Source organism: Pieris rapae, chromosome 8 (assembly GCF_905147795.1).
Source record: "Pieris rapae chromosome 8, ilPieRapa1.1, whole genome shotgun sequence".
Taxonomy (NCBI): Eukaryota; Metazoa; Arthropoda; class Insecta; order Lepidoptera; family Pieridae; genus Pieris; species Pieris rapae.
The window spans coordinates 6643465-6660209 of NC_059516.1; the positions used below are offsets into that span (position 1 = coordinate 6643465).

At 33.7% G+C, this 16745-nt stretch overlaps 2 protein-coding genes across 2 annotated transcripts; one reads left to right on the top strand and one right to left on the bottom strand.

The window, feature by feature from the left end:
- Positions 1–678: 678 nt before the first annotated feature.
- On the top strand, positions 679–15248 carry LOC110992125 (nuclear pore complex protein Nup160 homolog). Its single transcript, XM_022257815.2, has 27 exons — positions 679–952; positions 1044–1149; positions 1220–1436; positions 1503–1608; positions 1890–2085; positions 2381–2553; positions 2779–2942; positions 3098–3191; positions 3456–3607; positions 3992–4131; positions 4718–4799; positions 5271–5394; positions 7285–7466; positions 8264–8387; positions 8664–8760; positions 8996–9136; positions 9686–9898; positions 10533–10651; positions 11084–11256; positions 11693–11788; positions 12165–12297; positions 12776–12937; positions 13155–13321; positions 13731–13812; positions 13899–14032; positions 14283–14480; positions 14706–15248. The coding sequence occupies exons 1-27, from the start codon at positions 859–861 to the stop codon at positions 14808–14810; spliced, it is 3774 nt and encodes a 1257-aa protein (XP_022113507.2). The 5' UTR covers positions 679–858; the 3' UTR covers positions 14811–15248.
- Positions 14831–16691, bottom strand: LOC110992128 (peroxisomal membrane protein PMP34). The gene is made up of 3 exons (XM_022257817.2): positions 16298–16691; positions 16153–16213; positions 14831–16064 (listed from the first exon to the last, which is right to left on the bottom strand). The coding sequence occupies exons 1-3, from the start codon at positions 16352–16354 to the stop codon at positions 15346–15348; spliced, it is 837 nt and encodes a 278-aa protein (XP_022113509.1). The 5' UTR covers positions 16355–16691; the 3' UTR covers positions 14831–15345.
- Between the last annotated feature and the right edge of the window lie 54 nt (positions 16692–16745).

Sequence of the window (16745 nt, forward strand, 5' to 3'; positions counted from 1 at the left end):
AATTTCGTAGCAGTTTGTTGTGCAGTGTGTGGTCTAGCATGGTCGTGCAGCAGCAGGAGTCTAGAGCGATTGACTGGCCTGGGTTGTTTATCAGCTAGCTTTTCTAACTTGTTTTGCGGGTGTTAACAATTAAGCTTTAAAATGTGTAATGTGACCTATTTTAAATTTTACAACTTCACCTTGATGGTTGGAAATCTTCCACAGTCTATTATACAATATAGTTTTTTTTGCGAACTAGTGAACTGTTAAATGGACTCCCGGTGGGGGCTTCCCTGAGAGATAAGACCTCACCGGCCGGCAACTCATACACTAAAAATGGGTGTATATTATCTGCGATGACTGTCTGTCTGTTTTTGGGCGTCTCCCAGGCTCGTTTGCCCCTATTATATTTAAAAAAAACAAAATCTATATACTAATTGCTCCAAACGGAAATGAAACTGATAAATGACTACTATCTACGTCAATTTTAATACAAGTTGTTTAACTACTTTTAAAGCATTAATGTTGCTCCAGATTTTATAGGACTAAAATATTATTATCTTTTAAGCGTGTTTTTAACTTATAAAACCACGTTATTATTATAGACCGTATAATTTAGTTATTTTACACGGCTATTTCAATTAGTCTGTACTCTGTGCATTTCAATTGCGACACTCTCATAGCTCAGTAAAAGTCATTTATCTAGAATTGTCAATGTTATAGATATCTGTGTTTTAAATTTAAACAGGGAATATTTGCGGAATTATTGTTACTGCAATATTAAGACTTTAAATTCAAGTTTTTATAATATAATCGGTATATCTTCCTTGACCTATATTTCAAGAAGATTTGGGATTCGAACCGTATTAATACTTGGAAATGGAGTTAGCAGACTCAATACCGGTTACTTTCAAAGAAATTACTCCAAGTTATTGCTTACCCGAAAAATGGAAAGAAGTCACTTTGAATACTGGTGTGTTATGAAGTTTCTTAATTCTTTTTTCAATCTTATGAAATCCCAATTTTTAAATTGTGTGGTTTGTAACCTCACTTTGTTTTTGCAGGTGGTACTCACAGTACGCTGCAAGATATAAAACTACCTCAAAAAGCTGGAGGATATTGGTATAGAGATTCTGAAAAGAGTAGCACGAAGAACAGATTCATATATTGGTATTATACTTACTTTACTTTGTACTTTATCAATAGTGCAATTGTATATTATGTATAATTTTATTTACAGGCAAACTACATCAGATGCAATAGAACTATCAGAGGCATCTTTGGATGTAAATATTTCAAATTGCAATTTAAGATGTAAAGTGGCATCGGGCACACCACCCCTAAACAACATATCATTTTATGAAAAACCATCATCTCAACAAGTCATAGTATTAGCGGCTACTGTATCTTCTGTTCATAGATTGATATTTCCACACCCAGACAGTCTAGATAAAAAGGTAAAAATCAGAGACGAATGCATAATTTTTTAGTGCTTAATTGTTAAACTAATTATCTTTTTTCAGGCTACTTTTGGAGCTCTCAGCAATCCAACAGCATCAATATTTTATGACACAAGTTCCATTAATAATCCAAATAACTACTATATCCTAAATCAGTATTCAACATCAAGTAAGTGTAGAGTTAATCAACTCATGTAGTGTGAATGAGTGGTTTTTTTTTTGTAAATTTTAATGTTGGGCTATCAAAATACTAACTTACAGTTTCAGTATTTAGATAAATTGGATCTTAACCTTTTAAAAGGATTGTTAGCATAATTTTATCAAATCCTTATTATCAATGCTTTCAATTTATATAATATCTTGTTTCATTTCTTCTTTTACAAGAACTTTTAATAGACTATATATAAGTATGAATGTCTCACATGTGTATTGACAAAATTTTTCAAACAGATACAGGTGTTGCTCATTCATGTGCATCAATATTAAGAGAAAATGGGGAAGCTGTGTTTGCCTTGGCCTTTGGTTATGGTGGAGAAGGAGGACTGTTACTTGTTAAACTACCTGTAACTGGCACTGCTGTTACTACAGTTTTGAAACGGGAGTCTAATGTGCCTAGATTTTTGTCTGGACTAACTGGAGCTTTGAGGTATTTAAGAGGGCAAATTTTAAATATACAACACATAACATCCCTATAATTATGACTTCCTATAATATTATTGCTGCTGAAGGTGCTGAAATTCAATATTTATTCATCTAAGTATAAAATTTGACAATAATCTATATTATGTTTCTCTTTACTTTGGGCACAATATTGAAAAGTGTATTGGGGTACAGGGAGTTGTTATAAAAACTATAATAATTTATTTTGTTTCAATGTATAGTATAATTTTATTACTTTCCTGCCACCAAGGTATAAAGTTGTACCTTTTCAATCTATTCAGAGGTAAAGCAAGCACAGAAGGTATAGAAACATATGGAGTTGTTCTCACAAATGGACTTGCTATTGTTATCTGTGGGGATACATGCCTGCGAGTCTGGCATTTTGATGAAGGTGGAGCACCAATATCAGTAACAGCTCCTTTATCACAAACAGTAGCCAGACCTAAGCCACCTCGTGAGTATTACAATTCTTCAATGAATGAAGAATAGTTTGTAAATCATTATTAGGCTTATCAATAGAAAAAATATCTAGATTAAAATGAAATGAGTAACCTACACATTGAGCCAAATTTTCTGTTTCATCAGATTGGATCAGATTGGACTCAAGAGTAATTCTTTAGTAAACTGTGTGAAATAAATAAAAATTATAAATTACATTATTAATACAAAATCTTCACAGCTCACAGTCACATGCTTCAAAGTACAAAAGGATTAGATGGCAGTACACTTTTGGTTGCATATCTTTCATTCCCCAATGAGTCGAAATTCATTGTGATGAAAATGCATGATGCGGGAACTGCCGGAGTAAAATTTTCACAAATTCATCATATTATGGGCCCTAAGGTAAATAAATATTTCAAAATTAATGAAACCATGAAACCTTTCTTATAAAATTGAAGATCTTTAAGTTACATCTGCTACTAATCATGAAAGAGAAATTTTAAATTTGTTGTGGTTTGTAAAAAAGGATATAAACTTTAAATATATTTATATTTTAGCTGGATCTCCTGGATTATACAATTGGATATGGTGACAACAGTCACGTTATTTGGGCTTTATGGTCACAACCTGATGGAGATGCTGTCATAACAAGTATGTATTTATAGAGATAATCCACATACACATGTAACATTTTAAGATTCTATGACCAATATTCCTAACCTGCCCCTTTTAAAGTAATTTGTCATACATACACTGCAATTTATTCTTACTTTCATTTTATATATCTATAGATAAATATTAAAGTTTATTTATTTAGACTAAGAGAAATCCTCTATACACTTTTTATACATTGTCTTCTTATACCTCAACTTATATCATCGGAGGTATTTATTACATACACTATAAATTTTAAAGGTTGCGCCATCGGTCCTGATGTTTGTTGGCGTGCAGTGGCCAGTAAGGAGCCACTGTCTCCGCTCCCGCAACTATCGTCTCATCAACAGTACCGCGATCGCTTGTTAGCTCCTGGACTATTTCCCACATCTGTTATAAAAAAGGCACTTGTGGTAAGTGAAACATTTTATACATTTGTTGGTTTTGCGTAAACATAATAAAATATTGTTAATGAACACATTTGTTTTCTACAAGGCCCTTCTGATTTTAAAATCGAATAAGTACATTTAAAAAACAAAGAAAAATTTAATTACTTAGGATGTTAATAAAACTAAAAGAGCGCGCCAATTGAAAAAAAAGTTTGCCTAAAATTTGACAATTTACAGAGCACAGACAATATTAATCTTGTAATAAATGTCTATGAAATTACATGCCCCAGAGTAAATTAATTATTATCCATAAGGTTTTAAGTATCTAAGAGTTTGCTGTTAATATTTTTGTATAATATTTAAAGTAGTCATAATAGTGAATGTTTTTATTTTCATAAATAATTTCAGATTTATCGTCGCACGTGGGGTGGAAACGAAGCAGTAATGGAAACTGAATTTGGTGATAGCTGCGTAAGCGCAGTGCAGACACGATTAAGAAATCTTACTGCGCGGACCTCCGCGCCTGACCACTCGCATCTTATGCACAAGTTAGTACATAAACTTACTACAAAGTGTTTGTTTAGCTGAATAGAGTAATAAAAGCGCGTTTAAATTTTATTTCAAATAATAGCTGTACTGGCGGGGTTCACAAGAGTTGCTTGCTATATTATTAGTTATGAGATTTAGGCATAAAATGGTATAATTTATTAATGTTTTTATGTAAGATAATTGGTGTGGGTATTACTTTGGCGTTCTAACGAATTAGTAGTAACTGTTAGAATTAGTAGGTAGAATAATGTAGTGGAAAAATAAAATAAATCAGAAATAAATAAAATCTAGAGGGTCAGAGTGTGTTTGCCTCTGTTTCGTTTATATACTTGTATGTCAAAGACAAGATGGCGATTGTTCCAATTAGAATATAGAAAACAATTGTTTAAACTTTGAAAATTTAACGTAAAACCTACGGGTTAAATACACTATGCTCTATAAACTAATTCATGATACTAATGTAGTAAGAGTAATATTACTTTTGTTTTATATGCAAAATAAAATGTTATTATTCAAGAGAATACAAATTAATCTTAATTTTTTTTTTTGTGATATGAAGAATTGATTCTGTTATGTATATTTTAGATGCTGGTCAGATTTGTATAGTTGGTGTATGCAGTACATGGAAGGTTTACAAAAGCCATTGGGATTAATGGTTTCTAAACATGTAAGTTGTGAAGAAAATTTTAAAGCAAATATTTAATATATAAAGTATATAATATAATTGTTAGTATTATTATTTAACAATAGAAATAAACACTTATTATCACTTACAAATTAACAATAAAACATTCAAATTCAAAATCATTTAATCATGTAGGTAACATAATGTACACTTATGAACGTCAAAAAATAAATATACATTAAATGCTTCTAATTTTACATTTACTGCCAGTTCTCAAATCAAGGGCGTAAAACGGAAGAGAAGAACTGGCAATAAACTCTTCGCCACTCTTTTAACTAATTATAACAAAAAAATATAATATAAATAAGTGGTGAGCAGGGTTAACATGTGTCATAAGGAGTGACGATAAGTTTCTAAATGTTACCCTAAAACATAAATCAAAATGCTTCAGACATACCATACTGTTTTTTCTTTCTTATATCTGAGTTTTAAGTTAAATCGATATTTTTTCAGAAGACTGACGGCGAAACAGGCTGGTGGTGTGCGGTAGTTCGGCGCTCTGGAGTTTCCTTGGTTCGAGAGTTGGAGCCTTTGGAGCAGATGATGCTCGCCGATGACGTCACTACTCATCCTACAGGTACTGCTGACGGATAGTTTCGAATTGAAATGAAACTTTTTTTCAATAAATTTAACTATTATCAGTAATAGTTTATATTTATTATTATTACTATTAGTAGTATTACTTTCGATTCTCTAAACGAATTAAGTCTCATAGTACCTTGTCTATGTCATTTGGCCAATCTATGTTTTCAAAAAGGGATTTTCCCGACAAAACTTAAGCAAGCTATTATTGTACCAGTATTTAAATCCGGCGATAAGGACAAAGTCAATAATTACAGGCCGATTTCAATTCTTCCAGCCATCTCCAAGGTACTAGAAAAACTTCTGAATATTAGATTAATAAACTACCTTAATAAATTTAATATTCTATCAAGCTCACAATATGGATTCAGGCAAGGAAAATCCACGGAAGATGCCATATCTCAATTTACGTCTCTGATAGTGACAAACCTAGATAAGGGAAAGAAATGCCTTGGTGCATTTCTAGATTTACGAAAGGCCTTCGATACTGTCTGTATCTCTTCACTTTTACATAATATGGAGCAAATAGGAATAAGAGATATACCCCTAAATCTATTTTGTGACTACCTCTCAAGGCGAACACAGAGAGTGAAAATAGGCGACTACATAAGTGATGAAATGGAAATAACCTATGGGGTTCCGCAAGGAAGCATATTAGGCCCAACGTTATTTCTAATATATATTAATGCGTTAAGTAATCTAAAACTTGATAACGGGCAAATATTTTCCTATGCAGATGACACAGCTGTACTTTTCACAGGAATTAACTGGGCAGAAGTGAAAAAATCTACGGAAATTGGACTGACAACTATTGCTAATTGGCTTGATTTCCACCTTTTGTCTCTCAATAAAGAGAAAACTAACTATATATGTTTCAGAATTTCTAATCGAACGCAACCACCTAAAGATTTTAAAATTAAATTACATAACTGCGATATGCAAAGTGTCGGTAACTGCCCCTGTCCTCCAATTACAAAAGTTAGCTCTACCAAATACTTAGGCATTCACATAGACGAACGGCTATCATGGTATCCTCATATAGAGTCCATGACTGGTAGATTACGGAAATTTACATACATCTTTAAAATTTTGCGATACATCACATCGTATGTAATACTTGAAAGAATTTACACAGCACTCGTTCAGACCGTATTAACATATTGCATAAACATATGGGGTGCGGCCAATAAAACAAAATTTTTGGAATTGGAACGGGGACATAGGGCTCTTTTAAAAGTGATGCTGTTCCGGCCATACAGATTCCCATCGGAAGAGCTCTATCATCTTAGCAAATTACTTTCCGTTAGGAAGCTGTTTGTCCTGAGTCTAATTTTAAAAACCCACAGAGCGCTCCCGTTTGAGAATAGGCTGGTCTTAAAAAGAAATAGGGATGTTGTAGTCGGTCAGACCGTAAGGACCGACTTCGCTAGACGCAATATGCAAGCAGCCTATTTATATAATAAATTAAATAGGCTGCTTAACATCTACCCTCTCACCGCCTACAACCTAAAAACCAGAATAAAAGACTGGCTTATTATCACGCCTTATGCAGTATTAGAACTGCTTTTGAGACCCATGATTTAAATAGCTACACGTTACTCATTCACTCACCTACTCACTCATTCATTCACTCACCTACTCACTCACTCATTCACTCTCTCACACACTTTCTCATGCACACAATTAGGTGTGATGATAACGGTTTAACAAGTAAAAAATAAAAAGGAAATGAACTGGATAAATTATTTTATGTAATTAACTTTGTTATGGAAGAGCTGGGAACCCTAACACAGGTATATTTACTTAAAAGGGTTCCCAAATCTTACACTATGAAAAAGAAATGTAAAAAGAAAATAATCTAACGTAATCAAAATTTATTAAACAGGCTCCATATGCGACTTGTCCACGGACGCACGTCGCGTAGTATGCGCAGGCGCACGTTGGGAGCGTCTAGTGAGTACGTCGGGCGCGGCCGATCTCGAAAGGCGGTTATTCGCGTGCGCTGCGCCGCAACATCGTTTACTTCCTAGGCTATTACATTTGCTGACGGAGCATGACCCTACACCGGTAAAGAATATTCCGCCATATTGTTTTATATTTTTTATTATAATGTTAGAAGCCTATTTAAAATTGGGTAGAAAATCGTCTTTCGCCATCTAAGTAGCTCCTAGGTATGCAAACTATGAAGCATCCTGTCATCCTGATCCAGACATTATAACTTATAGAAACTATACGCAATACGCACAAAAAATATTAATATAATAATTATAGTTATATATTTAACTAAAAGACCTGTCTCCAAATTGTATATATTAATGTCAATTGTGTTAATTGGACCCCAGCGCCCTTGAATAAAAGAAGTATTTATGTTATAAACTGGTACTAGTAGAGGTGGTATTTATGATTGTTTAACATAAATGTTATTATGACAATTATTCTTTTAAACTAGTGACGGTAAAACCGTTTCTGGCGTTCTATGAAAAAATAATTTTTGACCATTACAATACCTAACCCAATAAATTCGAATCATTTTAGGGTATTTGACCTTACTATTTAAAAAGAGTTTACTATTAAAACATATAAACAACGTATTTCATAAAACAGAGAGCGAACAGACACGAGTCGTACGCGCGCACGTACGCATCCATATTAAGTTTTTCCACCGCCCACAATACATAGTAGCTTCGTTTGTGGCTTTTTAGGAGTTGGGATGAAGTTGCTGTTCTCGAAAAACCCTAAATCCTTTTGGGAATACTTTGATGGACTGGACATACAGTTGTGACAAAAAGTGCTGTTTTGACCGCAATTGTGTTATCTTAAGTATATTTAATAGCTTTAATCTATTTTTTTTGTATTGGTTTCAGAGTTTAACACCAGAACAGGCTAAGTTGACTTCGATCTTGGAGCCGATTAAAGATTTACAAAATGCTGTTTTGGAATTGAACGATGCGTTGAGATTAGATGTACCAGAAATTGATACATCCAAAAGTATGATTTTTTTATTTAACAAATAACTGATTAACTTCTTGTGTGCAACAACTTGTCTTAGTAATGTTTAACTAAACAAGCACACATATGTTTGCATAATTTTTATAATCGCGGGCAAAACCTTTAAACTTGGTTTTTTAATAGTTTTAGTACTTACAATTTACAAAATGTTCAGCAACTCGTAAAATCCGTATTATTTTCTTGTTTGTTCTGTTAAATTTGTATAAGCATATCAAATATAATTGATTTGAGCATTAAAAAGAGGGTTTATTTCAGGCGACGACGAAGACACTAGCGAATATGATAATTTGTTTGCAAGTGATCTCGGTGTTGCCATTGTTACAGAAGCGATCCGACAAATGGCAGAAATGAGGTAGGATTTTTATTATTTTACATTGATAATTATTTAAATATGTTACATAGACAAAGAAAATAGATTTATTTTATAATGTTGTCTATTAGTCTTGGGCGATTCTTTCGATAGGAGAGGACTATCACAAATTTTATTGCTAATCGACTTATTGGAGATGTACGTTTTATGTATCATACAATTTATTTATCATAATGAGAAAATAAGGAAATTTTAGACTAAATATTTCTAACCGCAGATGTCGCGTGGTACGTGGGGCTCTGGCAGCACTGGGTACAGTAATGGGTGCTGGAGGAGTACCAGGTGCTGGTCACTGCGCTGTACATTGGCAGGCGTATAGGGCACTGTTATGGCTACACTCTGCTGTACTACAACCCACGTTAGTATGAATTAATACATTAATTAGACAATAACTTTACTGAGTCGATAATCAGCTTAACAACTGTAACTTAAGATACGTGGATTAGGATGGTGCTTACTGCCTATTCATTATTATAATTAAAAAAATATTATTCTAGAATCCAGTAAACACAATTTCTTTCCCGGATATTGTGACAAAATCACTTTTCGACACGCGTAACCCGCTAACGCGAAAACTTATTGAATGGTCACGTGACTAAGCGTGAGTTAATGTCATTCTATGGAAATTCCTTAAAGGGAATTTGTCAAAAGCGCAAGGGACGAGCGCTTTTTTAAAATATTTATATATACTTTTGAAGATCGAGAGGTTTAATGTATACTGAAATGTTTTAATATTAAAGACAACAGGACAGTTTGCTTGCTACAACAAAGTCGGGTTACCAAATCTCCACCCCTCGACACGGAGAAACATTTAAATATTGTCCTGATTTTTCTCATTGATATTACTATGTGCTTTGGCACTCATAAATCCTATGCTGCCGTCTATAACTGTATACTAAACACATAGGACAGCAGGAGGTACAGAAAGCTTTCGTCTCAAGCTAAGCGCCTTAGGCGGTGAAGGGATCGAGTGGAACCCGGAGGCTTCGAGTGCGGTCGTACACGCGTACGTGCACGGCGCGGGCGGCGGAAGGGCACGTGCACATCTAGCCACTGCGAGAGCACATACAGCTTGGCATCGCTCTTTACCGCTACTCGCATACCATCTTGCACATCAACTGTATCCTTTAATCTGACGTTTTTACTTATTTTTTTTATTTTTTTTTTATTTTTTTTTATTGTTTCTCAAATTTTTTACATCACTAAATGAGTATGAGACAACCCCCATAAGTAGTCAAGAGACACTTGTGTTTAGGTTGACCCGCTACTTCCCTTATCTATACATTCTAAAAAGAAAGAAAATTACAGGCAACAAACGCCAGACACAACCGTATTACCTATCATAGTGAAGTCTATTAAATTTTGGTAAAGTATAAAGAAGTTTGTTTAGAAGAAATTGATTATTTTTTTAGGTATTGTATTAAATTTTAATGGCTTTTGCATATTCATAAATTGTATTTTTAATTTATATTTAATAATGATATCATATTAGATAGTGATTTTCTGAAGATGAAATAATAAACATATTAAAACAATTTAAAATCAATCAGTAATGATGATTGTGGATGGCGTAGTTTTGCTCTTTCGCGAATTTTGTAAACGTTTTTGACATTCATAAGCATGCCTTAGGACGCATCTGGACTGAATAAATGAATTTTGATTTTGATTTTTGATTTTGAAATGCATTGTCTATCTATTGTTATCTCTAGATAATACTTATAATAGAATAATATAAGATCCTGAGCAGTATACAGTTGGGCCGTAAGCGGAGGTTTTGAATTTGGTTGGTGGCTGGCGTCCATCAATCAGCCACGGCTTGTACAGAGCTACGTCAATATGCTGGAGCCATGGTGCGAGTGGAATGCTTGTTCCCGTTAGTATTATTTCATATTTCACTCACTCACCTGGGAATGAGATACTTTCAGCGTTCCCTCTTCCCTTAAATTGCTGGTTTTCAGCTGCTACAGGTCTGCCTGCTCCATTCTGTCGATCCATCAGTACCGTGGGCAGCCTTTTGCTATATGGCCTTTAGGCCGGCGTATCTTTGCTTGTGTGTAGACTTAAAACGTTTTTATTTTCTTATTAATCGCCATACACATTTGTGAATACTGTTTTTGTTAGTATATAATAGTAGTTTGCATGTAATGAAAATATACTATCGGCTTTTAAATCTGAATTACAGTAGTACTTCCAACTTTATATAATTAGACAGTGTATTGATCAAAATTATGCAGTGCTCATTATTTTGATGTATAACAATTTACTTCTAGGAATATATTGTTAATATATATGTTCTTTAACCTAGGTCAATTCATCTTGGGTCTCTCACTCCTGGAGCTTGAAGACTCTGAAGGCGCCTACACGGCGTTTTGTCGTGCGGCAAAAGGAGTTAGCACCGAGCCATTTCTACGTCAATTAGTGGCCGAACCACACGATAGACTGGCTCACCAACACGCCCTTGTGCTATTTTGTATGAAAGTCAGTATCTTTTACATCCGATCTTATTAGCCTCCATGAAACCAACATCATTTGGTACGCGGGCAAATGTGTGGCTAAAATGTAATAGAAATACTCAATTCTCTACAATATTTTGAATAGGAATTTATATTTAGAGTTGCAAGAGATCGCTTAGTACCGCAGATAAGGTTGCAATATATATATTTTTTTTTTAATACAGTAAATAGTTTTTTATTGGCCTATAAAGTGTAATCGAATAATAGGAATAATCAACACTTAATTTATATTTAAAATTAGAGTTGCCTGAAAGAGATCGCGTAGTAGCGCAGATAAGGTTGCGATTTTTTTTTTAAATTTAGTAAATAGTTTTTTATTGGCCTATAAAGTGTAATCGAATAATATGAATAATCAACACTTAATTTATATTTAAAATTAAGGTAATTCATATGGTTTGTAGGTAATTAAATTGTTCGAGATTCACGACGCTGGCGCCTGTGTGGTTCGATTAGCAGAGACTGCAATATCAATTGCTGATAAGGACGATCCAAATCTAGTGAGTACAAATTGTATTAATGCAAATGTGTATTTCCGACCAATAAATGGAACACGTCTGACTTATCTAAGAGGCCTATCGTAATTACACGAAACTTGTAAATGTTTCGTCTTTTGGTTTATATTCTTACTACCAAAGTTTTTACATTAGAAATGATATCGATATTCAATCAAGTTTAAAGACAAATTTTGACTTAAATTTTAAACAAATTTTTGAAAAGAAAACGATTACAAAATGCATATATAATTATGAATACATCGTTTTGTTCATACATATCGTATAGGAAATAAAACAATACTTTTTATTTGATATTGATAATCATGGAAATAATTATTATTTATTCAGTAGTAACAATGTTTTGTTCGTAAATCAACAGGCGATGTTCCAATGGGTGGTATTTAAATGGCACCTCTCTGAAGGGCGCACAGAACGCGCGCTTTGCGCTGCCGCCGCTAATCCCGCTACTCACGCTCGACAGGCCGCCGCCGCTATGCTACTTACTACGCTTGGTAAGTCGTAAGTCGATTCAAGAAAAATATTTAAAATTCATTTATTCATACAAAAAATATAAATTGCCAACAGTATCATACTTATTTGAGGTTCTATGCCCGAAAACATTTGTTTCTCCTCAATTCCTCCTCAACTCCTACAATTACTGCGATGATGTATTTTGACGATTGATTTTTTCATTCCTAATTTTCTTTTGAACCCATTCTTGTATTAGTATGAGTTTCATTTTGGCTTTGTCCTTAGTATATAACCTCTAGGAGTAAAGAAATAAATATATATAAATTTTCAACCTAAGCCTGCGGGCTGATCAGATAGTGGTTAGATTGGTAGAGTATCCTCCTCCTCCTAGGACCTAAAGTCTGAGGAAAATCAGAACCTAGGAAGGTTCTTCCAGACATTTGATGGGCATTCACATGTTTTCGTATATTATCAAATTGAAATAATTACATTGGATTTATTTAATGTATATTTTATCAGCGGAGCGTAAGGAACTTGACGCGCTAGTTCGTTGCGCGGCGTTGGCGGGTGAAGCTGAACGTGCGGCGGCCGCTCGAGCCAAGCTACACGACGCTCACACGCATAACCCATACTATGACTTTCTTTACTCACTGTATCTGTCGAGAGGGCACTTTCGAAAAGGTATGAAAATGGCTATAAGATTTTTCCTTAACATTATATGTTTTTTTTAAATCACGGACAGTATTTTTTTTTTTGCATGTTGTATTGTATATTGCAGAATTTATAAGTTAAAATTACTTGCATGTAATATGCATTAAATAGTTATATACTTGATAATTTTATTCGACTGATTAATGTTCCATATATTGTTGAAATAATTCAATATAAATTTCCTCAGCGGCAGCCGTAATGTATGAAAGGGCTACCCGTTGCGGCAGCGAACGCGGCGGTACGGCGTTGCGTCGTCGGTACATCGCGGCCGCGCTTACATGCTTGCGATTGGCCAACCCCCAACACGCGTTCCTGGCACGGCCCCATACGAAAGGAAACAATGCTACGCCACAGGTATTCATGTTAATATAATATTTAAAGACATTTTCATAGTCTTTCATTATATTCTATTTCATACACTACCAATTACGTCAAACGAGAAAAGTAACGCGGATAAGGATTTGGTTTCGCAATTTTAAATAAAAAATAAAGGCTATTTCGCCATTTGTACACCAGTATCCGAATGTCTTTAATTTTGCAATGTTAAAACAAACGAAAAAAAAAAACATCTTCATCTTCAAATATATGTTATGCGATGCTTCTCTTACATTACCTACGATTATTTTAAAAGATTTCTGAGAATATATCATAAGTTTAATTGGTTAGCTATTAAAGATAGATAAGAATAAAACGTTCGATGGGTTGATTTTTATTATAAAGATTTGGCTTAAAGTTACCTTGTATGATATTAAATATGTTTCAGGTAATAGGCCCAGAAGAATTGGCGGCAGAACTACGTGAAGGTGACATAGAAGCGTTAGATCCAGTTCAACAGGCCTTAAAAAGTATAATATATTTTATTTAAATGCCTCTTTAACTATTTTAATAGCATTGAAGAAAAACCTATTAACCTTTTCGAATTTTCTTTCAGAGTCAGAACCCATCGATTTTGACACATTATACCCTAAATTAAAGGATGCAGATCGAGAGACGTTGTTAGCAGTAACAAAGAGAACAATTAGCACGGGTTACTTTCTCCCACGTTGGTTTTTAAAAAGATTTATGGTAAATATTGTCAATGCATTGTATTATATAACTATACAAAATAATTAGTCAATATTACCGAATCGGTATCGGCCACTGGCCTCAGATCACAAGTTTCTTCGATAATATGTTAGACCTCCTCGTTTCCTCACGCCTTCACCATAGGTGCAAATGTTATTTGCGCTTATAGAAAAACAAAATTCAGCCCAAAACTGTGGTATCTCATAATACTAATATTATGTTTATGTATATATGTTTGATATTTTATAAGGATGTGGATGGTCCTTGCTGTGTCCGCGCTCTTCTTAGTGGCGGGCGACTTGTGGAAGCAGGCGAAGCTTGCGTGGACGCAATGCGAGCTTCGCTTGTGTCGTTGGGACCCACCCGCCTTACTGCAGCACCATTAGCCTTAGCAGACTTGTTGACTGCAGAACTGAATGACCATTTACATCATGAACCATCGAAACAGGTTACTTTTTCGTATTTTAAAATATTCTATGTTGACAAATATCATTTTTCTGCAGACAAATTTTAGGTACTTTAGGCCAACAAGATTTAAAGACTAAATCATAGAAGTGATATCATTATATCTTCCTTTTGTTTTTTTAACATATGACAATTGTCTCAAAACATTACAATGTTGGTTCCTTGTTATAGATAATATGCCATTTTGAAACTAGATTCCTATTTACAGATATATGAAGAATTACAGAAATTAGTTGAAGAATATAGTGAGGTGGTTGTTCGAACTTCAGATGATATGAAAAATTTTCAAATAAAACATCCTATAGGAAACTGAATTAGTAAGAAATAAAAGCGTTTCTTTTTTTAAAACTTTATTTTCACTTACTTCCCAGTATAAAAAATTGTAATAATAACCCAATGAAACACAGCCAAATCCAATAACATAGTTTTCCCTATATCATGTTACAGAAATAAAAAAATATCACAAACAATCACATAAATTAAATAACATAAGTTAAAAATGTCATGGTTTATTTATATCTACTTGTAAGATATTTTTAAATTATTATGAAATACTTACTTAATAAATTAATTACCTATTTATGTAGATGATGATTATTTCTGTTTAAGGTAAATTCCACAATATTCATTTTCCTCAAGTATTAGGTAACTGTAAATCTTTGGAATGTTATGTGCTTTTAATATCATCATGTCTCAAAATTCTTTGGATAAGTTTTAAATCTGCAACTTTATTACATTAATAATGACCTACTATTTATTCATACTGCACAATTCTAAGTCAAATTATTTAGTTAAAAAGCCCACTTTAAGACTAAACAAAACCATGGTAGTAGGCCCTTAAATCAAATTTAATGTTTGTTAACCTTTACTCTCATAATAGTTAATACTAATCTTACAACTTTTTCATAAATAAGAAACATCAAAGCAGCAGTCATAACAGTTTGCATAATTTTTGCTTCCAACCCCCTGAATATGATTTTTGGATTAGACTTTATATCTTTGTACAAAGGTTTTAGACTTGTGCCAGCTCTTAGCCTAGACTGGATAAGTTGAAGAGGATAAGTCAGTGTAGTGGCAATAGCCTTTGCAATGGCACCAATAATAAATGCACTATAGGTATTGAAACGATTCATTGCTACAAAGTTTCGTTTTAGAGATTCATAGACCATAAATTGAATTGCAGGATTTGAAACCAAAAGTAAGGATGGCACAACACCTGACCATAAACCTCTCAGACCCTCTTTTTTAAATAACTCAATAAGACCAGCTGAGAGACTTTTATAATTATTTTTACCCAACTTCATTCGGGTATTGACAACCCATAAAGGTGAAGTAATCAAGACGTTTAAACTACCAGCTATTACACCAAACAGCAAGTCTTTTATTGCTGTTGAACCAACAGAAGATCTCTTCAAAGCATGAAAAGTGTAAAAGTACACAAAGTTGGAAACTGAGAGTGATTGTAAAACTGGATACAATCCACAATACAGAGAGCCTATACCTTCTTCTTTGGCAATCAGAACCAGAAGTTCCCAAGTAGAACCTTGCAGCTTAGTGGAATCTTCAACTGTAACAATATTACAGTAAATTTTGTATCATGATTTATTATTAAAGAAATTCATTTGTTGGTAATATAAACAAAATATTAAATTTACCTTGTTGTCTGGAACGTAATGTGTCCAAAGGGTAGAACGCAGCCATGCCCACAACGCTTCCCTATTAAACATGTAAGATTTATAAATTCAATCGCGAAATGATACGATACGATATGAAGAAAAATATTTTTATTTTATGACTAACCGTTGCACCTGCCACTGCATGCACCAATGTTTCATAGCTAGACAGCAATGGTGCCATAATGAGGACAATATACTTCGGTTTAATGTTCGAAATTAATAATTTAAAGTGACATGATTTCTCCTATGCCCTGAATCATATCTCTCATCATACCCATATCAAGTAAGTATGATTACAATATTTATCTTGAACTTTGAACGCTATTTTTTATACTTGTGAGTCACAAGTTGTGACAAACCGCAATTTATGAAGTAATCTTCATTTAACATCAACAATAAAGTTATTTTTTATAGTGCCTTGCAACAAATACACTGAAATCTTGTAAAGTGGACACCGGGGTTTAAAACAAAATCAATTTTCCACAGGCATGACCCGCTAACGTTAAACGTTTCTTTTGAAATAAGTCACTTCACTTGACGATCACATCGAAACGTAAATTGATCAGTCTTGC